This window comes from Rhinolophus sinicus, linkage group LG02, assembly GCF_036562045.2.
Source record: "Rhinolophus sinicus isolate RSC01 linkage group LG02, ASM3656204v1, whole genome shotgun sequence".
Classification (NCBI taxonomy): domain Eukaryota; kingdom Metazoa; phylum Chordata; class Mammalia; order Chiroptera; family Rhinolophidae; genus Rhinolophus; species Rhinolophus sinicus.
In genome coordinates, this window is record NC_133752.1 from 56,506,200 (window position 1) to 56,528,646 (window position 22,447).

Here is a 22,447-nt window from a genome sequence, read left to right on the forward strand (position 1 = left end):
GTTCAGATAACTTGCTCAGAATTATAGATCCCAAACCTCTTTTTGCCTAAGACTCTTTCAATATGTACATATTGCCTATCTAAAGAGCACTAGGTTCTCCTGAGAAACTGTGTTTTCTCTTTCTTTCTATCTGGCATTGTTTCCCCTCTTGCACATGCAGACACACACATGCAGTGATAGAATCCTTTGGAGGTAACTGCCCCATGCATAAAAACTCTCACTTCTCTGTTTCTTTGTTCTACAGTGGTGGGTTCCAGATGGCTTTGTTAGCACCATGTAACCATGGTCCTTTGGCCACAGATGATTGGACCTATGTGGACACTTGAGTCAATATGGTAAATAAGGTCTTCTATCCTAGGAGCTGGAAATTGAATCTTAGGTAAGGCAAATTACTTTTTGTGGGTGACTTGCCATAGAAACCAGAAAAGCAGAGAGAAAGAAAGAAACCTCAAGTCAGCAGAGGGAGGCAAAGACACAGCAGATGACAAGAAAAGTCCTGAGAGTTCCAGTACACATTGACTGAATCCCTTTCTGCTTTAGACCAAATGTTTGTGTCCCTCCAAAGTTCAATTGTTGAAACCCAAATTCCAATGTGATGATATTTGGAAGTGAGGCCTTTGTAAGCAATTAGGTCATGAGAATGGAACTCTCAGGAATGGTATTAGTGTCCTTATAAGAAAAGGCCGGAGAGCTAGCTAGCTGTCCCTTTTTCTACCATAAGAAGACACAGCAAGAAGACGGCCATCTATAAACCAGGAAGAGGAACTTCACCAAGAACCTGACCATACTGGCACCTTGACCTTGGATTTCCAGGCTCTAGTACTGTGAGAAATAAATGTTTGTTGTGTAAGCCACTCAGTGCATGGTAATTTGTTGCAGCAGCCCCGACTGACTAAGACACTTCTGAAGCAGCATTCCTGGTCATGGACTCCATTAGAATATCACTCATCTGTTAACACAGTTTTTCTTCTAAACTAGAAAAAAAAAAATTTTGGTGTTTATTCACTCAATATGGTGTCACATATGCAGAAAGTCTAAGAAGAAGTTAGATGATTACAACATAGCTTGAGCTCTGTGTTTTCCATCTCTTCTTTCTGAGGCACCATCCTTGATCTTCCCTGGGTCTTGATGGTCATAAATTTCTTGTCCCTTTTGCCCTACATGATGACCTTACAGTGTCCTAGGTTGGGTCACTCCTACTCTTGGCTGATGTTATCAGATTTGCTTAATTTAAAAGTGAATTCTTAAAATTTAAGAAAATTCTATTATACAACCGTATGGCATCCCATTTCCTGCTTCTTAAATGCATACTTACTTCAGATTTTATAATGGATGAAAAATTCCTCTGAAAGAAATATTTTAGTTTGAACACTGTAGATAAATAATCTTACATTATGCTGAGATCCAAGGTCGTGGATGACTAAAATAAGGTGGATATTAAGGCTTTTGGAACTTAAAAGGTTGAGCAGTCAAGAGACCAGAGTGTTCATTTTAAAAAATATTGATGTCATTAAGGGTGATTTCAAAGGATGTGGTAGAAAGAAATATAAGGTCAAATGTCAGAGCTCACCAGAAAGTTAAGTGGACTACAAGGTGGTAAGGAACAGCATGGAGGAGGTGGAATCTGTTAAGATATATTGATCCTAACAGGAAAACCTCTTACCTACTGTATGAGTTTTGGGGATTATCCTTCTTACGTAATGGAAATGTCATCACCTTTCCCCCCATTACTCTCTTCACTTGTAGCCAGTAACTTGACTGAAAACAATCTTTATGTTTCCAGGATAAGTAGAGAAAGCAGTTCATTCTAGTCTTAAATTAGCATAAATTTGTGCTACTTTCAAAGAAATTTCTGGAGGATGTCCAAGCTCATGATGAAAGGGCTCTTGATACTCATAGGATGTGATCTTCCTTGTATGTCCATTAGTTAGGGGCACTATAATACAAGCAGAGTGACATGTAATTATACAGATACACAGCATTACCCATGAATAATCCCTTGTAAGGAAAAAAACAAAAAACAAAAAATCTAAAGAATAAAGAAAGAAGCACATGTGTTTTTTAGTTGAAAATTAATAATAGCCATAATTAAAACACTTTATGTGCATTGTCTCTACCTCTCCCATGGTAGAGCAAAGTAAGAACAAATGAAAGCATGTAAACCCCCAGTGTTATGAGAATTATCCAGAATGACATAACTTAGAGCTGGTGGATCTGGCAAACTAAATCATAGCTATAAGATTAAAAAAATCAAGCTCCCCCACCCACATTGCATCATTCAACTACCAAGGTAATCCTCAGGTGAATCATAAACTTCACATTCCCTTAATTTGTTTTCCTTTTTAATTTTCAATTTAAAAAACCCACAAATTTTAGTTTGTGTTTATTATGAGTGGTTATTGCTTCCTTCTAACCACTGCTATCACAAAAAGCTAAAAAAAATAAATCATTTTATTTTCAGAAGTTAATCCAGATACACTCCCATTATCACCTGCTCCATCTACAAATTTGCAAATGCCATTTGGAGTTTAGTTTCTAGAAATATTGTCAGAAATAATTTTTTTCAAAGGGGGAATTTTTTTTCTTAAAATTTCTTTTATAAAATGGGTCTATTGCCTTCCTTGCTAGTATGCATAAGACAGCTTCTAATAATTTTAATTTCTTTCATATTAAATGATGATATTTATAACATAGGTCAACTTGGATATCCCATTAAACAGAAGGTGTGAACCAGTGGTTCTCAAATTTGAGAGTACATCAGAATCACCTAGAGGGCTTGTTAACGCAGACTGTTGAGCTCACCCTCAGAGTTTCTGATTCAGTAGGTTTGAGGTGAGGCCTGAGAATTTGCATCTCTAACAAATTGCCCGTTAATGCTAATTCTGCTGGTCTGGGGGCCACACTTTTGGATTCCCTGGTATAGATTTATTCTAATCGTATTGTAATTTTATTATAATTTAGATCAGAGTCTGTATATTTTCTAAATAAATATTTAACCAAAAGAAAAGAGAAAGCAAGAATATGAGAATCCCTGGTATTAATTATACCTGTCCGTAATCTTTTTGATAATAGTCTTCACCCATTCAGCCTCAGGATCCAAACAAACTAATCTCCCATCTTTCAATGTGACTCTGAAAATAAAAGAGTGTTTTGGTTAAATAATAACTGCACTTAATTTAATAATGCTTTAAATTTATTCATTAGAATTTCTATAACAGGAAATGCATATGCTTAAAATGAACACATGGTTTTCGCAAAAAAAAACATTAATCATATTATTAGAATAGGACTTTTACTCAAATCATAGTGTCTCACTAAAATATTTTTAATCAACTGAAAAATAACATCTTTTCTTAGAGACTTTTGAGATGTCAACTAATCAGCAAACATTTATTGGTCTTATGATGTACAAAGTATAGTGTTAGCTCTGGAAAATCTACGTAAGTGTAGTATCTTCCAGGGTGTCAGTTATCAACCACTACTACATATTCTTTATCATTATATCTGTGCAAATTTTATTAGTTTTTAAGCCCTTGTTAAAGCCTCATTTATTACAGGGAGAAAGAGGGAGAGCATAACTTGCTTATTTAAATTAATTCTGTAGTTTTCAATTGCACTTTACTTAACCACAAACTCCACCCTTTTGAAGTTCATTACTCGAGGACCAGATTATTTTACCAGTCTAAGCTGGGGTACACATTTCAGGGTTTAAGTAAAAAACAAAATAAAATACCAGTTATGAAAAAAATCTACAATGATAATAATATACTAACAACTCCTTAGCAAATTACCAACACAAAGATAGCCACAAAACATCCTACATAATGGTGAAAAGTTGGAAGTATTTCCTTTGAATGCAGAAACAAGACAAGGGTGCCTGCTACCACCACAGCCATCTCAGCAAAGTTAGAAAGACAAATGAAAGGCATAGTGTTTTCAAAAGAGGAAAACTAAACTGCCATTATTCTCAGAAGATGTGACTACACAAGTAAAGGCTTGGTGGTTACAAAAGCAATGGAAAATTTTGTCTGAACTCTAAGAACAGCTGGAATGTGAAATTTTATGAAGCTAATCTTTATGATAGTATCAAAAAAATAAAGGGACTAGAAATGTTTTTAATAATAATAATAAAAGATACGGGAGGTCTTTATAGAGAAAATGGTAAAACTTTGAAGACATTAAAAAGGCCTCAATAAATTGGGAGCTATTTTACATTCTTGAAATAGAAAAATCAGAGTCATAAGGATGTTGATAATTCATAAATTAATCTCTAATTTCAAAGAAATTCCACCCAAATTTATAATTTAATTAGTGCAAATTTGCAAGCTGCTTATTCTAAGATTTATGTGGAAGAGCAAAAGTCCAAGAAAAGAAAAGCCACCCAGGAGCAGAGGGGAGAATTTTCCTTTCTTGGTGTTAAGAATTATTATAAAATGTTAATAACAAAGATGATGTACAAGTACAGACAAATTGATTAATGGGACAGAATAAAGAGGTCAGAACCATCCCGACACATTGGGCGAACTCAATTTATAGAAGAAGTAGCATTGTAGATCAATGAGGAAGTGATGAAATTTTAATAAACAGTGCTGGAACAATTGAAGAACCATATAGAAAAATAAAACAAAATTAGATAATTCCTCCACATCTTATACAAAAATCAACCCCAGGTGGATTAAATTCTTAAATACAAAAGAAAAACAACTGTAAAAATTTTAGAAGTTAATATAGAACTACATTTTTATAAACTCTCTGAAGGGAGGTATTTTGTTTTTTTACAACAAGACATTACAAGTGCTAACCAGAAAAGAACATATTGCTAAACTCAACTATATTAAAAATATAAAAATGTTAATACAAAAGGCACCATAAAAAGAATGAAAATATGAGCCACAAATTGAAAAATGAACTTTCCTATCCATAAATCTAACAAGGGATTAATAGCCAGAATATGTGAAAAATGCCTGTGAGTCAACGGGGGAAAGGATAGTATACAAATAGGAGAAGAAGCAGAGAAATTAATAGTAATTTCACAAAGGAGAGAAACACAAATACTCATAAACATATGAAAAAAATTTCAACCTCATTAATAATATAAAAATGAAAAATTTAAAAATAATAATACCAATTCATACCCATGAAATTGACAACACCAGGTAGTGGCCAGTATGTGAAGCAACAGATGATTAAATGTAGGAAGCAGTGTCACGTGGTAAAATTACTTTGTAATACAGTGTGGCATTACCTAGTAAGGGTGAAGATGTGTACACCATAAACATAGCAAATCATTCCTAGAGAAAATCTCATATACAAGAACCAGGAGACATAAGAACTTTGATGACAGTACAAATCTGGAAAGAACCCAAACGTGCATGAATAGTGGACTGGTTTTTTTTTAAATTGTATTTATTGAGTTAATATTCCTACAATGGAATACTCAATATCACTTAAATTGAATAAACTACAGCTAAACACATCAAAATGTATGTATTAGATGATTTAATATTGAATAATAGAAGCAAGTCACAGAAGAATACATTTAGTATGATTCCATTGACCTATCCCTGGCCAGCTGCTGTAACAAAATTGTTGGCTTAAACAACAAACATTTATTTCTCACAGTTCTGGAGGCTGGGAAGTCCAAATTCAAAGTGCTGGCACATTCGGTACCTGGTGAGGACCCACTTCCTGGTTCATAGGTGGCCATCTTCTTGCTGTGTTCTCCTATTATGGAAGGGTGAAAGCTCACTGGAGTCTCTTGTATAAGGGCACTAATCCCATTCATGAGGGTTCCACCCTCATAATCTAATCACTTCCTAATATCACGTTGGGGATTGGGATTTCAACATACGGATTTTGGGGGTGGTAACACATTTATTCCATAACACAGACAAAATAAATAATAATTGTTTTAGGTTTTATATATAAGTGGTAAAACTATTTTTTAAAAGCAAGAAATAACACAGTTTAAAATAGTGGTTACTTCTTGGAAGGGGTTGAGTATATGATTTGAGAGGTGTATTAGTTTGTTATGCATAACAATATGCTACAAACTGGGTGTCTTAAAAAATTAGAAATTTATTGTCTCACAGTTATGGAGGCTAAAAGTACAAGATCAAGGTGTTGGCAGATTTGGTTTCTTCTGAGGCATTTTGCCTTAGTTTGCAGATGGTGCTCTTCTAACTATGTCCTCATAGGGCCTTTTCTGTGTCTGCACACATTCCTGATGTCTCTCTCTCTTCTTAGAAGGACATCAGTCATATTGGATTAGGCCCCACCCTTATGACCTCATTTAACCTTAATTACCTCTTTAAAGGTTCTACCTCCAGTCACATTCTGAGGTATTGAAGATTAGGACCTCAACATATCAATTTAAGGAGGATGCAATTCAGCCCATAGCAGGAATTTCACATTGGAGGTTTCTGATGTACTATTTATGGTCTAGATTTTGGCTTGGGTAGCAGATGAGCAGGTATTTATTTTATTATTGCTCTTTAAATTGTACAGATATGTATTCATATACTTTTGTATGCATACTAGGTGTTATAGAATCCTAAGAAGACCCACCACATTTCCCTCCCTAATTCCCAGGAGTGTGAACATGATGGGATATTACACCCATGATTATGTAACATTACAGGGCCAAAGGGATTTTGCAGATGTAGTTACAGTTACTAATCAGTTGACTAGATTAAACCAAAATGTGATAGTTCAAGTGGGCCTAAGGAAGTTGCATGGTCCTTAAAAGCAGAGACTTGTCTCTGGCTGATAGCAGAAGAGGAAGTCAAAGAGATTTGAAGTATGAGATTAACTCAACAAGAGGCAGATTCAAAAGCAACCTCTAGGAGCTGACAGTGACCTTCAGCCAATAGCCAGCAAGAATATGGATACTCAGTCCTGTAACTGCAAAGAACTGAATTCAGCCAAAAACATAAATAATCTTGGAAGTGGATTCCTCCCCAGAGCTTCTAGACCAAGCTTCAGACCAGCTGACACCTTGACTTTAATCCCTTTTGAAACTCTAAGTATTCTCACCATACACACACACACACACACACACACACACACACACACACACAGATAATTATGCACAGTATGTGACATGATATAGGGGTTAAATGCAAATAACACCTAATTATATTATAATAAAATAAGACCCTATTATAATATAATATAATATAATATAATATAATATAATATAATATAATATAATATAATATAATATAATATAATATAATATAATATAATATAATATAACATAATATAATATAATATAATAAAAAATTTAAAAAAATTAATTTTTGCTCCAAAAGACGCATTAGAGCTGATGGTCCGGCTAGGTCTTATTTTTGGGGAAACATGGTAGCTAACACTATAATGGTAATGATATTGTACTATATAAATGTCTCAAACCAACATGTTGTATACTTTAAACTAAAACAATATTATGAATTAATTATATCTGAAACGAAGGAAGGAAAGAAAGAAAGAAGAAAAGGAGGAAGGAAGGAGAAAACCTTACGCAGAGAATCCAGTCCAGCTGCCTGGACTGCTGACCTACAGAACTGTGAGATAATAAATAGGTTTATTTTAAGCCACTAAGTTGTGATAATGTGTTACTTAGCAATGAACAACTGAAACAGTATGCATGCTATAGTTCATAATTTTAAAAAGTTTCAATAAAATGCAGAAATATTCCTCACAGTCTCTAAGTGCTATGTTTGTACGCTGATGCTTCAGAAATGTTGTCAAGTCAGCTTCCAGAGCCACTAGGCTATACTGAACTTATTGCCTATTCCTGTGTGTAGCAGAGATTTCCAGATAATCAAGAATTATTCATTCATCCTTACAGAGGACCGGCTATCTTTGCTTATTATACAAGTGCATGTTCATTGACTTCAAACTTCACTCAGAAGAATTTGCACCCTAACCATGTTTCCATTTGAGAGCTTTTTTGTTTTTTGAAGGGGATACATGATGCTTTCAGAAATGAGAGCATAAACACTGGGCAATTATCTTCCCACACTGTGCAGGAATAATGCTCAGAGCCCTGGTTGCCTGCACTGTCAATCTAGTACATTTTATAAGCAAATGCCAGCTTTGAAAAGCATAGTACTAAAAAAGACCTGAGTAGACATTTATTTTTCCAAAGGAGATAATGAAGTGGCCAGCAGACATCAAATCGTGTTCAATATCACTAGTCATTAGGGAAATGCAAATCAAAACCACAATGAGATATCACCTCACACCTGTTAGAATGGCTGTCATCAAAAAAGCAAGAGATAATAAATGCTGATGAGGATGTGGAGATAAAGGAAAATGGGTGCACTGTTGGTGGGATTGTTAACTGGTACAGCCACTATAGAAAACTGTATGAAGGGTCCTCAAAATATTAAAAATAGAACTACCGGGGCCTGCCCGGTGGCTCAGGCGGTTAGAGCTCCGTGCTCCTAACTCCGAAGGCTGCTGGTTCGATTCCCACATGGGCCAGTGGGCTCTCAACCACAAGGTTGCCAGTTCAATTCCTCGACTCCCGCAAGGGATGGTGTGCAGCGCCCCCTGCAACTAAAAAAATTGAACACGGCACCTTGAGCTGAGCTGCCGCTGAGCTCCCGGATGGCTCAGTTGGTTGGAGCCTGTCCTCTCAACCACAAGGTTGCCGGTTCGATTCCCGCAAGGGATGGTGGGCTGTGCCCCCTGCAACTAGCAACGGCAACTGGACCTGGAGCTGAGCTGCGCCCTCCACAACTAAGACTGAAAGAACAACAACTTGAAGCTGAACAGAACCCTCCACATCTAAGATTGAAAGGACAACAATTTGACCATTGTTCCCCAATAAAGTCCTGTTTAAAAAAAAAAAAAAAAATAGAACTACCATATAATCCAGCAATTCCACTTCTGGGAATATATCCAAAGAAAATAAAAACATTGACTCAAAAGGATATCTGTGCCCTCATGTTCATAGCAGCATTATTTTCAATAGCCAAAATATGGAAACAACCTAAATGTCCATCGATGGATGAATGAATAAAGAACATATATATGTATATATGTATAAATATATATACACATATTTATATATATAATATATATATTATTGTATCTATGTGAAATGATGGAAACTAAACTTATCACAATAATCATTTCGCAATATATCATTTCAAAGCATTATGCTGTACACCTTAAACTTATACAATGATATATGTCAATTATATCTCAATGTAACTAGGAAAAATGTTAAAAAAGAAAAGCCTATACTAGAAGCTTCCATTCTTCCCCACATCTTCAGTACTTACATAATTTCTTTTCTACTGCAGTAGGCACCTTCTGGTATCAACCGAACATTTGTAAAGAATTTGGGAGGAACAAAGTCAGAATATGTCTGAATACATTGACATCGCAACTCTTGGCTCTCACAGGGATCAGCTGTGTGAGAAAAGAACAGCAGAACCCTGAGTAACAACAAAGACAACCATGAGGCTCAATTCTTCGCCCAAAATCTGAAATTAGTGCAGCAGGACAGTCAACAGACAAAGTAAGTACTGATAGAAATATTTAGGGAGACAATCACACAAATCTAATCATCTGCTCTTATGATGACCAATGAACATTTATTGAACGTTTACTATGTTTGGGAAACTGGTAATTACACTAGCTCAATAATTCATTTCTTCAAAGTATGGATGGTCAATAAGATAACTCATGTAACAGTAAAGTCAACTTGATTTCCTTTTATGAAAAGTTATAAACATAAAGATTATGTGTGAATTCTATCCGTTGAAGGTGATGATTTCTATTGGCCTACCACCATTAAAATAAACACAATAAACACCATAAACTTGTTTGCAGTCATGTTCCCACTATCATCTCTAATAAGAAAAGCACAGACACTTACAATCAGATATTTTTTTTGAAGGTTAAACAGCTTTTTAAAAATTAACTGAAGAAATTTTTTGACACTCCACAATCTAAATATACTCGTATGTTCTGCTTAGGTATTGATTTCACAGTTTCTACATTTTACCTAATGCCAAATACAATCTCATTAGATTTGGAATCTTTTTAAACTTTTTCCAGTGCCATGAAGGAAAAGACAAAAGCAATAGTTGATTTACCCAAGATGCCCAGGACAAGGACCGCCAGCAGGAGGAATATTCCTGAGCTCTCGTCACTCATGTCTGTGGCTTGACCTTGATCCTTGTCTGAATGGTGGGATCAACACTGGAGCCCTCTTTTATGTGCTCTCTGCAACCTTGAGAAGTTTTGTTGTTCTTGTACTCTCTGCCCACTGAAGAAGGAAAGGTCAGCCTATCAAGTGGCATGTATGTCACTTGTAAGTCAATAAGGAAGTTGGGTTTGTTTTTCAAGCTTTAAATTGTGGGGTTGAGACAGGATGAGGTGAATTTGTTGAAAGAGAAGTGAACCTATTCTTTCTTGTAGGAGGGGGTGAAACTTCATAATTATGAAGGGTTCAGTGCCAGTTGCTCTTGATGGTGACTTATGGAATGGAGTCATAGAGCCACTATATATATATATATCTTTTCAAAGGTCATGTTTGTACAAAGTAGAAAATTAACATGGTTTTCCTCAGCAAGTGTTTGCTTATGGCTTTTGTGCCTATTTGTATAATTCCACTCAAGGTCATAATAGAATCTGCCAAGCTCTAAATACACTTACTGCATAGGTAACTGACAAAGAAACTGAAGTTCAGACTACAGTTATGCTTGTCCTGTCGAGAACAGCAAACTCCAGTTTACTTTTGGTTTGAAGGCAACAGTTACAATGGGCTTGAAGCTGAAACAAGAACTTAGGAACTTCAATTTGTTTCCTTAAGGTTTGTAAGTGACCTCAATTATCCCATAGTGACCACATTTTCTTTCTTTCTTTTTTTTGCATTAACAAATCAAACATTAAGCATTTGTACTATTTTTCTACAGCTGCCATAACAAAGTACCATAGACTGGGTGGCTTCAACAACAGAAATTTTTGTCTTACAGGTCTGGAGGTTTGAAGTCCAAAATCAAGGTGTTGGTAAGGTTGTTTCTTTCTTAAGGCTGCTTCAAGCCTCTCTCCTTGGCTGGTAGATGGTTACCTTCGTCTTCACATTGTGTTTTCCCTATATTTCCCCTTTTTATAAAAGAACACCAGCCATATTGGACTAGGGCCCACCCTAATGACTTCACTTTAATTTGGTTACCTCTGTAAAGACTATCTCCAAATGAGGTACTGGGGGTTAGGACTTTAACCAATGAATTTGGGAGAGGGATATAATTCAATGCATAACAGCATTTAACTGAAGAAATCAGTGATTACTGAAGGGCTGGTATAGTCCAGCGGTAAACCTAGGCTAAATGATAAGTAGGTCTTTTCTTTTGCCAGTTCTCATTGAGCGTCTATTATCTACCAGGGCCTTTGCTATACACTATGTATTTAAAGAATGAAAACTGAGTTTCTGCTCTTGAGATGTTCACAGCCTCTTTGGAGAGACAGACATGTAAGTAGCTTAAACCAGAAAGTGATCTGTGTTATACTAGATGTGTACCTGAGGCATTCTGGTGGCCGAGGACTTCACAGGGGCACTAACACTGGAGTTGTTAAAAGATGAAAGGAGGTGCATCATAACAAAAGGCTGACAGGCATTCCAGACAGAGAAATGAGCAAAGAGGCACAGTGTTGTGAAGAGTTGCTATGTTCTGAATGTTTGTGTCTCCCCAAAATTCACATGTTGGAACCCCCAGTATTCTGGTGTTGGGGGGGAGGTTTGGAGGTGATTAGATCATGAGAGTGGAACCCTCACGAATGGGATTAGATCCATCTAAAAGAGACCCCAGCGAGCTTCCTAGCCTCTTCTGCCATGTGAGGATACAAGACTAGTCTGCAGCCCAGAGGAAGACCCTCATTTGACCATGCTGTCTTCCCGATCTTCCAGCCTCTAGAACTGTGAGAAATAAATACCTGTTGTTTATAAGCCACCCAATCCATGGTATTATGTTAGAGAAACCCAGACACATTAAGGCAAGGGTCTTGGCATGTTAAGGAAGGGGGAAAAAGTTGTTTTAATTTCAAAATGAGGTAAGTTTTAAAAACTTGTCAGCATTCGATTGACTGATCAGATCTTGGCCTTATACAAACCAGAAATCTGCACATAGGTTAGAAACACTATTCATACATAACCTTAGTTTATTTTAGCATCATTTTCCTTCCGTACCAAGTAGAGGTTGTGAAGTGTTGTGTTATCAACATGTATAGATATTATGATGATAATAAGAACGTATACAAAGATAAGACAACCAAATGTTGAAAGACACAAAATAATTTAGTTTTTCAAAACTCTTAAAGATAAGCTTAGGACATCATGATAGTTGTTAAGGAGTTTGTTTGAACAGATGGTGATAAAAGATCCATGGATTTTTGTTATCAAATATGGGTCTCTAATTCTAGACCTACTAAAATCTATGCCAGATCTGGAGCAGAATTAATTTATAGTGGGATCTAGATTGTTTAAAATACTCAGATTGTCAACCTCTAAGGTTTTATAGACCATTTATTTTATTAGTTGAAATTTCACACAGCCTTGGATCTATGCAAACACTCAAGTTACTTAAAAAAAAAAATCCAATTTTTTATTGTAATTTTGTTTCATTGTTCAAAATATTTATCAACACTAACAGAGATAGGACATAATGTGATAATAGTAAGGATCATTTATTGAGTTCTGTTTTATGTCAATACACCTTTATGAACTTTTTGTATATTATCTGGAAACCTCACAAGGGATGTTTCTATCTCACAGGTGAGGAAATCCGATATGTCAGAAAGATTAAGTAATTGTGAAAAATTAAATATAGCCACAAATTCTTAGTAGGTCCTAACTTCAAGGTGTCAAATCTGTTTCCCAAACCCCTTGACTCTGTGCTGACTTTATGACTCACTTTGGCCAACATTATGTGGAAGAAGTGATGTGGATACTCCAGGTAAAAATGCAGATAGCCTAGGAGCTTTCACTCTTGTCCTCTTGAAATGCTGCTGCTACCATAAGAGAGAGCAGAGCTCATCTGATAGAGACATGAGGCCCAGCCAATAGCTAGCACCAACCACCAGACATGCCAGTGAGGCAGTCCTGCTTGTCACCAGATGACTACTGTCACATGAGTGACACCAGGAGAAACCATCAGACAAGCCACTGAGCTGAGCCCAGTCCAGCTGTCAATCACCTAACCCAAACTGCTGATGCACAGGGTCATGAACCAGAATAAAATGCTTGTTGTTTTAAGCTTCTACATTTAGGGGAGATAAATGTAGAAGTTACTCTGTTATAACAGAGCATAACAGAGTAACTTAGCAGATCACCCAAAGTGGCTGATCCCATTTTTTTATTTCAAATGATTTGACCACAATATTCATCATATTTTCTTTAGACTACCCTACAATTGCTATGGTATGAATGGGCTATTAGTTACTAGTTAATACTCTGAGACTGGATCTACAAGTATTAGAAAGCCCATCCTGGAACCAATGTTCAAGCTAATAATCCTGTTTGGCAATTAGCACAGTGATCTTGTTAATGCAAATAGCCCTGCACTAAATATCAGAAACTTGAGTTCTAGTCCATTTTTAAATAAAAACATTCTGTGGCATTTGGTAATTCCTTAGTGGCCTCTGAGCCTCCACAGTCCCATCTATAAAATGAAAGAACTAATTTTTTTGTGTGTTCTCTCGGGTTTTGAACCAAACTCCTGCTTGGCTGCGAAAAGATCAGTTTCTGGTTTTAATATTTGACTCGTTTACTCCTCTCCAAAATATGTAGTTTCTTCTTCAGGAAATTGTTGGAAGCAAAAGGCACAATTCCAACCATCTCTTGCTTTAAAAAAGAGTATGTGTCACTTTTAATTTGGAGGACAAAAATGTCATCTTTCTCTTTGCAGGTGCAAATAAGGTCCTGGTTGACTCTTCCCCCACCTACACCCACTTTTAGGGCCTTCTGGACCCAGCTGCAAGGTTTTGACTTCAAGTTCAGCCAAAAAAGAAAAATCAGAGGCTGATGCCCTGCTGTTTGGGTGATTTATGACTCTCTAATGTAAATCCAGCAACTCTAATGTCTTGATTTGAGTTGGTTTTATAGTTTCTTCAAAGTGAGAAAGCAAACACTCACAAGAGCCTCTTGGGAAGTGAAGGTCACTTGTAATTAGTGATGGCCAGTGTGGTTGTGGCTGTGTACTCTCCTGTTAGTTATCAATTTCCTCTGCCCCACTTCACATTTTTCTCCCCTCAGATTCTCTGGTATTATACTCTTTGATAGAACAGTAGTACATGAGTCTTAGCCCTGAGATTTAATTTCTGGGAAATCCAAGTGACCAAGTTTGGGTTCCTCCAAAAGCAGATTCTGATACAGAGACTTGTGTGCCATAATTTAACTTGGAGATGATTATAGGAAGAACAAGATGGGAAGCAGGGGAGTAGGGAAGTGGGGTAGGGAAGAGAAAAAAGCTACTAAAGTCTATGTAATAAATGAGATATCACTGTAGGTAACAAGTGTCTGTGATAAAAAGTAAACAAACAAGGTTAGGTCCATAGTCACCCCTGCTTTTTACCAGAGCAGTTCTGGATCACTGTGCAGGGAAGGTGACCCCAAACAGAGTACAGTTGTCTTACTGAGTTGAAGAGACACAGATTTGAATTCAGGAAAACCGACATGACTAGAAGTTTTGGAGTAGACTTGCAGAAAGGAGACATCTATGCAGGAAAATAGAGCTCCACAAGTCTGCGTCAAGTGTCCATTGGGTCTCTTTGATCAACATAAAGTCACACATGCACAGGGTGAAACTCTGTAAGGTCAGGCAGAGACTGGCTAGGAATCTGCAAGCTGAGAAATTCTCAGACCTCATATGCGATGGGGAAATAGTTGAGGCCTGACTTGTTAGAATGGAGAGAACTTGTGATTATTTAGAGCGTTCAGGAAAGATATAGAAGGGACATAGCAGTTCAGCCTTAAGCCATAACACTCTCTCTAGACCACCCTACCAAGCGTAAAAACAAGCTTCAAAAATATCAGGCTGATGCTCCAGTAACTTAATTGACTGCCAGAACAGAAATCAAGATTCTAAAAGAAGAAAACAAAATCTCGACACAAGATTCAAAATTTCCTGCACCCAATAAAAAATTACAACACATACTAAGAAGTAGAAAATTGTAACCCAGAACCAGAGGGGAAAATTCAGTCAATAGAAATAGACTCTATTTCTATTGACAGGATCACAGGATGGTAGAAATGACAGGATGGCAGAATTAGGAGACAAGGATTTTTAAATAGCTATTATAAATATGTTCAAGGGTTTTTAAAGAGAGTGCGAGCATAATAAAGAGAGAAGCAGAAAGTGTGTAGAGATACTCATATAGAATAGACATAGATATATAGATACAGATATAGATGACATAGATGTAGATAGATATAGATATATAGTGTAACTTCTCTCACTGTCCAACCAAGGGGGACTGGAAAATAGAAAATTCATTCACTATCTCCTGCCCTTCAATGATTGTTGCCTCTGAGAGCATTAAATGACAGGCCATTTTGCCTGTGAACTGAGGAAACTCTTTCTAACATATGCCCCTCTGTAGTCACACAACAGCCTAGCCAACTGTCCCCCCGTGTCTTTCCTTAAGGAAAGAAGAGTCTGTGAGACTGTGCCTTTCTGGGACTCTGTTCCATCCTTGTGTTTACACCTTATGTCTCTCTGTCTGGTCCCCAAAAGATGGTTTGCAGCCAAAGACGGGTAAGATATCTCACGTGAGATACAACCTAAGCCAGGTGGAACTGAGTGGGGACCCCCAATGAGCTGCCTTAGAAGAATATGGGAAAGAGCCTTGCTTCCCCTTCCCCCTGCCTGGGAAAAGCTGTTGCCGGCTCTGGCTTTTCCCTGGCACCTGTTTGTGAGAGAAGTCATGAGGACAACAAAGATCAGTTCTCTCACTTATCTCAACAGAGCTGTTACAATATGAGAGACTTGACCCTGAGAAGGTACATACCTTAGGTAAGACATTATGAGAACTTGTACTTCGGCTGTTTACAGACAAAGGGTGATTGGAATAAACGTTTTTCTGTTATGATATATGAGTCTCACAGACCATGTAAGAAACAATGTTACTTTCTTGTATTTGTATACCTATCAATAAAAACCCCCAGTCGGCCTTATTCTGGGTTCCAGTCCTCTGAGACCGAGAGACCCCTGGCCTTTGGAGAGATTTAACTACATTAAGTCTCTGTTTGTTTCTTTCTTAAAAACTTAACCCAAACTGCCCCTTCTCGCACCCTCACTGCCCGTGTTGCGCTGGACGTGACATCTGGTGCCCAACGTGGGGCTCGAGAAGGGAAGGATGACTAAGAGTCGTAAGGATCTGCAGACACGGTGAAGGGACTGCGAGAATCCACCGCGGCAGCTACCTGGGGTAAGGAGGTAGTCTATGGACTTGGAGAATTTAACCAGGGTGACAAAGGAATTCAAAAGAAACAACTAACACTTTCGTGTGAAAGAGGAGTGTGATTGTGTGAGTGAATGCTTATAACTCCACTGTCCTTTAGGACTAGGGAGTTTGCTTGGGCTCGTAACCGTGGTTACCTTTGCCATCCTCTAATAGCTCTGCAGTTAGTTCTGGAAGTCCTGAGTGACCTTCATAGTAGAACACAAAAGTAGCCTCACAAGGACAGAATAGAATCAGCCATATTTCCTCCTTTCTGACTTTAGCTCCTTTGGTAACACTGTTCAAGAAACCTCAGTCATTGTTGCCATTTCTCGTTCCTGCTAATGTTGTGATATGTCACATAATATTCTTCTCTTACTTCCTTTACCCCATGACCAGCACCTCACATGTCCTGTGTCCCATTTCCTGCCATTACACACTCAATGAGAGTCTGCTTTGTATTTGCAAAGTCTCAGGGCAATTTGGTGTGAAAACTGCACTATCTATCCACTTGATCCAGGACTGCACTGAGAAAATATCCAGGGAGTTGGCCTGAGGCCCAGAGGAATATTTCTGAAGCCATCCCTGCAACAACTTCAGAAAATATATCCGGCTATTATCTTTCTTCTATAGAAAAGGAAATGAGGTTAGGTGAAGTCAAGAAACTTGCACAAGATCACACAGTCAACAAGTGATAGAGCTGGAATTTAATACAAAGTTTATCTGATTTTTTGAAACCTATGTCTTTAACCACCATATGAACAGACACATTTTTCTACTTTTTATGCTCTGTGTTCCATATTGACAAGAGCTAAGCGGCCAGTACAGCAAGCTCAAGACAGTGTTTTGAGTGTAAGGACTGGTCTTAGAAGTGAGGGCTTTATTAAATCCTTGGGGTCCTACTTGTAAATATTTTCCAATGTCCTTTGACTTGGGGTTGGGGAATGAATGCTAGCATTTGTGGAGCTTCTAGAATGGTTTTCATTTATTTACTTCTGTACAGTTCACAGATTTTCTTCCTTCTCATCTAATTTATAACTAGTAACATTGGAGTTATGAAGAGATTATTTTTTAACTTTTAAGTGAAAAAACAAAACTCACAGAGGTTGTTTCTTGCTACTTAGAACCCTTATTTACCCAGCTACTTGGGTCAAGCTAGAACTTGATCTTATGTACTTAAGCTGCCAGTCCCACCTTCTTGCCTCTGCAGAAGGCTTTTACCTAAGGCTCAGGATTTCCTAAATGAGTCCTGAGTCAGAGACAAGCACACACCCCACACATTCACCAACAATCTTTCTTTTCAGATTTGGAAGATGGTTTCTTTTAGATTATAGGGATCTTCCCTTCCTTGACTTACCAATTCTGTTTGTCTTGGAAACCTGGAGTGCTGCTGTCATCCTGGGACAGCGTTGAATAGCAAGTTCCAGAAGACTTTCTCAAACTAAACTACCTATCAGATTCCATCAAAATTGCACTAGGAAAAGTGGGAACTAATGCACTCAAATCTTAAAGCCATTATCTTTGATGAATTGATATAAAGGATTGGGATAACATTAAACTTAAGTTAGTTCCTTAGCAATGAAAGTTAGAAAATTCAACCTAAAATAAATGGTATCTTTTCACAGGTGAAGTACTCAACCATTCACTTTTTCTGCTCTACTGATGATACAAATTATTTGAATTCTGAAGAAAAAAAATCTATTTTACCACTACTTCACTGCCTGTTTAATTAAACTGTCAAAAATTATTTGAAAAATCATTTAGCAAAAACAACGAAATGAAAGTCTTTGTTAAATGAGAGTCCTTGTTAAGATAACAATAAAAATATAAACGTTTTTAAGGAAATAAACTCAAGTAGCAAGGTAGCAAGGAGTTCCTTAAAACAAACAAAAAAAATCAACAAAAAAACAGTATGTATCAGTGATTCTCCCACTGAAGGGAAAAGGGACAGCCCACAGTTTGGAAAAGAGCATTCTTGGGGAGGTGAGAGCCAAGGGGAGTGACAGGTATCACCACATGAAGTTAAGCATAATTTATAATTTAACTTATATGTATAGCCAATTTAATGCCCAGGAGAAAAAAAAGTGTCGAGACACATTGATGTAAATCATCAGATTTCCCAGAAAATGAAAAAGACAAACAAACAAACAAAAAAAAATTGTCTATTTTGAAATACTTTATTGTCATATTTTTTGCAAAAATATCAATAAATATTTAAAACTCTTTGTTATAAGACACAAACACTGCATAATTAACATTTAACAAGGCATTATGCCTTACAAGAAAGACATAAAATGTCTAAAGGATAGTTAGAACATTGTAGTTCTTAAAGCTTCAACATGAGAAATGTTGATCACATACTGTGAAATTGTTCCAATAAAGAACAACCGACATCCTTTTAAACAGTTACAAAAATAAATGTACACAGGCATTCCCCTACTCTAACAATGACCTCATTATTTGCTTAGATCCTCCAGCGTCTGTCATAGCAGCTGGCTGGCATGCTGTGGGCTCCTCGGAAATATTAATTTAATAACTAGAGAATATCTGCAAACATTTTACCTTCAAATTAAATAATCAAAAGTGAACTAACGGGTTTGACATAAAATAAAAGTATAGTACACAAGTAGAGTTAATCACATAGTTAATGATTTTACATGTAAAATATTAACACAGAATCTTAGAAAACCAGCCAATAAATAAAATAAATAAATAAGTAGAAGAATTCTCCTAAGAGATGCTCAAAACATAGTAAGTCCAATCCAGGTGGCCTTGGGAGCTGAAGATTCCTCTTTTTCCTTTGATTTCTGTAAGGATAGGGCCTGCTTCAAGTATAGCCACCAATCAGCTTCCTGCTTCCTCTGGTCAGTTGGAGCTGCCCCTTTAATGAGAAAACAGTTGTCTTTAGTAGCTGCTCAGGAAAGCTGGTTTCACAGCACTCTTCTGATCTGCCCTCTAGGTTCCAGAATTTTCTGAATCTAGTTTTCCTAGCCTAGAAGTAACCAAGTGGTTATTTCTAGACTTTGTGGCAGAGACCTCTAGGCTATTGCATGCTCTTATTCAGGAAAGGAGGGATGGGGGTGGTGTCTGTGGTCTCTACTGAATTATTGCCTACAAACAGCCAGAATCTTTTGGGTAGATGAGAACCAAGGGGGAGTGACAGTTGATTATCTGTCACACTGGGTCTCACTTCAGCTTCATAGCAACCCTGGGTAGTGGTTACTACAGTTTTCCCTAGCCAAACAATTGTCCTTGAGTCACATGACTAAGAGGTGGGATCCAGATTTGCACTCAGTGCAGTGTCACTGCAAAATCCCTGCTCTTCACCACTAACTAAGTTTTAGGGCCCATGTTGCAGAGAAACAAGGGATCTGTTTTTAAAGTATGAAGCACAGAAGGCTGGGGGTAAAATGCCAGTGTTTTTTTAACAAGTGAAAAACTTTTTTAGAGTAACTGGCCAACGCCATTGAGAATTTTAATGAAGGTAGCTTCATTCACTTGAATGGGGACGGAGAGGGGTATGGGGATGGAAGGTACTGGAGATATCCTTCTACACCAGAGCAGATTAATGATCTTAATGACAAATTTAATTGTGAAATAATGACTTTTCACTCCTTTAGCTACACCCTGGGTTTCACTGATAGGATTTTCAGGAAGCAGTCGTTGTAGCCAATGACTCTAGTCACATAACTCACTTCTTTAGCATCTTATCGATGATTTTCTTAACCATGGGGGCTGCGGGGTCGAGACAAGCTTTCTGTCCATTCTTGCGAGTGGCTCTGCGGAGAGAAGAGAGAATCCATGTGAGACAGGAGGTCGGGCTGGCGGATCAAGGTGCGGGCATCGGGGCGGTGGAAGTGACAGGACTCTGTTAGCAGCAGCAGCGCAAGAGGCAGCACTTACATGACTTCGGTTCGGTCGCAGTGGGGTCCCGGGGGTGTCACCTTCACACTCTGGAAGTTCTTGATGTGAATTTTCTGCAAGGTCTTTAGGCACTGGCAGCGCAGTTCACTGACCACGGGCGCTCCTGCGGGGACAACAGACTTGGTTAGCGGGGCTGTCCCCCGATGGGCGCCCACCCGTCCCTTGTCCGGCCCTTGGGAACCCAGAGCACCAATCTCACCTGCTGCGCGCCGGCAGGCGGCGACCAGGAGCAGGAGCAGCAGCGCGGCCCGGAGGAGCCGAGGGGCGCAGGGGGTGGCGGCGGTTGCGGTGCGGGCCATGGGGCTGAGCTCGGAGGTTCGGGTCGGCGGTGCCTGGAGTACAAGAGCTGGCGGGAGAGCTGGTGGAGAGGCTTCTGTGGCTCCCCGAAACGAGCGAACCCCTTTTATCCATTGTTGAAGCGGTAAGTTCGAAGTCCCTGGACTCGGGAAATTCCCAGATCTTCAGGTCTTTTCCGGGTCCCGGAGGCGCGGCCCCGCCCCTGGGGGGAGTTGGAGGCTGGACCCGCCAGTGTGGCCTTGCGGGACCTGCCGCATAACTCCACTGACTCTGTGATATTGTTTCAGCCCAGATCCCCAAAGGGGCAGTGAGTGAGTCGCTGCCATGCACGAGCTACCGCCTCTGAGGGGGGGACCGTGGGCGCCCTGTGACCCCAGTGCGCGGAGGTGGGAAAACGCTGGGGGCGAATCTGTGAGATCCTCGACAAGGGTGGCACATCTTTAGAGGGAAAGAGTTAATGTCTCTTTAGTTAACAGACCTGGGGGAATAAATCAAGGAGGGGTGAGGGGGTAAATTTTACTTCTCTATCATCCATCTATCTATCTATCTATCTATCTATCTATCTATCTATCTATCTATCTATCTATCTTCTATTAATATGTATTCTATGTCTCTCTCTCTAAATTTCAATTTTGAGAATTTCATACACCTGAAGTGAATGCTGTGTTAAAAATACCGTCTTCATCTCGGATTCTAGAGAATGTTCGACCTGTTCCCTAGTTGTATATTGTCAAATCACACTTAGAATTCTATCTTGGTCTTCTTTTCCATTTGCTGGTTACAGGGATCAGTGCCAAAAGTTGAATCCAGTGAGTGTTAATTTCAGTGAACGTCGTGGTCTGTGTAACATGACCTCTTCTTCCGTATCCCGCTGAACTTCCTTCTTCCCTCTGTAATGTTGGAACTTTTCCATGTATGAGGGGTTCGGATTTGATCTAGGAAATACTGGACCAGAGGTCACCCTGAAGCTGCCAAAGGACTCATCCTGCAGGCTTACGGGAATCACCTCTCCTGGTCTATCCTTGGACAAAACAGCGCTTGGACACTGGAGAGTAGGGACCTGCTGTGTAGCAGCCTTCCTCTGGTCGTGTGTGCGTTTGAAATGTGAAATGCCGCATCGTTCATCAAACCCCGTTTCATTCGCTGCAGGACCTCCAGTGTTGGTCACCTTTTCTCTAGAAACAAACATTGATGTATCTGTTTTCTGACTGGAGCATTTCAGTCTTTGAACCTATCAATATTTTTTCAAATAGTAAAACATTGATTGCGTCAACATTAGGTATAGAGGGTTTAAAGTGTAATTCTCCAGGTTGGATTCAGACCTTTTGGAGACATGGAAATATGATGGGAGGTGGGAGAGGAGAAAGGAATGACCTCTGACCTAGGAATGGGTGTTTGGAGACAGAGCTCCAGGCAGCCCAGCTCAGTGGTTAAGAGCCTGCACCCCATAGGCAGACACTTGGTGAGCAGTGACGCTGCCTGCATTTAATTGGTACCTGTCACCTAGAAGTTGTTCAAGATTTCTTTGCCTACCCCAATGTAGTTAGGAAAAATGAGTCAACATTTGTGAGAGCCAGCATGGATTAATGGCCTTATAAATGTTTGTTAAATAAATAAAATGGAAATAGCTCTTTCTAACATTGCCTAAATGGAAACTCAACCTCCGAGTATGTGAATCATTGTATAAAGAAAAAAAAATTGTAATGGAAAGATTCACGCCTCAGTTTTTCTTTTTTTACATTTAAATTTTTCTGTATCCGTCTATACT

The 22,447-nt window shown here is 38.5% G+C and overlaps 2 protein-coding genes and 1 long non-coding RNA gene across 12 annotated transcripts in view; 1 reads left to right on the top strand and 2 right to left on the bottom strand.

Annotated features, from left to right (window-relative positions):
* The window catches only part of LOC109440609 (uncharacterized), a 58,854-nt gene extending 42,598 nt beyond the window's left edge, over positions 1 to 16,256 (top strand). For 5 of the 10 annotated variants that reach the window (XR_012493691.1, XR_012493689.1, XR_012493696.1 and 2 more), the window contains 3 exons: positions 245 to 379; positions 9,318 to 9,535; positions 10,078 to 16,256. This is a non-coding gene — a long non-coding RNA (uncharacterized LOC109440609). The remainder of the gene's footprint in view (positions 1 to 244; positions 380 to 9,317; positions 9,536 to 10,077) is intronic. The other 5 variants (XR_012493694.1, XR_012493692.1, XR_012493690.1 and 2 more) reach the window with 5 other exon arrangements.
* On the bottom strand, positions 376 to 10,246 carry LOC141569963 (C-X-C motif chemokine 15-like). The gene is made up of 4 exons (XM_074324458.1): positions 10,116 to 10,246; positions 9,297 to 9,426; positions 3,048 to 3,131; positions 376 to 1,936 (listed from the first exon to the last, which is right to left on the bottom strand). Exons 1-4 carry the CDS (start codon positions 10,174 to 10,176, stop codon positions 1,924 to 1,926), a joined length of 288 nt encoding a protein of 95 aa, XP_074180559.1. The 5' UTR covers positions 10,177 to 10,246; the 3' UTR covers positions 376 to 1,923.
* A 970-nt stretch (positions 16,257 to 17,226) lies between the features above and the next one.
* On the bottom strand, positions 17,227 to 20,911 carry LOC109440590 (growth-regulated protein homolog beta). Its single transcript, XM_074324457.1, has 4 exons — positions 20,582 to 20,911; positions 20,362 to 20,485; positions 20,154 to 20,237; positions 17,227 to 19,339 (listed from the first exon to the last, which is right to left on the bottom strand). Exons 1-4 carry the CDS (start codon positions 20,679 to 20,681, stop codon positions 19,324 to 19,326), a joined length of 324 nt encoding a protein of 107 aa, XP_074180558.1. The 5' UTR covers positions 20,682 to 20,911; the 3' UTR covers positions 17,227 to 19,323.
* Positions 20,912 to 22,447: the final 1,536 nt, after the last annotated feature.

Coding starts and splice junctions, on each gene's coding strand:
- LOC109440590 (XM_074324457.1), bottom strand. CDS start 20,681: ATGGCCCGCACCGCAACCGCCGCCACCCCCTGCGCCCCTCGGCTCCTC. Junction 20,486..20,581: donor CGCCTGCCGGCGCGCAGCAG/GTGAGATTGGTG, acceptor TTGTCCCCGCAG/GAGCGCCCGTGGTCAGTGAA. Junction 20,238..20,361: donor TGCGACCGAACCGAAGTCAT/GTAAGTGCTGCC, acceptor TTCTCTCCGCAG/AGCCACTCGCAAGAATGGAC.
- LOC141569963 (XM_074324458.1), bottom strand. CDS start 10,176: ATGAGTGACGAGAGCTCAGGAATATTCCTCCTGCTGGCGGTCCTTGTC. Junction 9,427..10,115: donor CCTTGTCCTGGGCATCTTGG/GTAAATCAACTA, acceptor TTTCTCACACAG/CTGATCCCTGTGAGAGCCAA. Junction 3,132..9,296: donor TGCAGTAGAAAAGAAATTAT/GTAAGTACTGAA, acceptor TTTTATTTTCAG/AGTCACATTGAAAGATGGGA.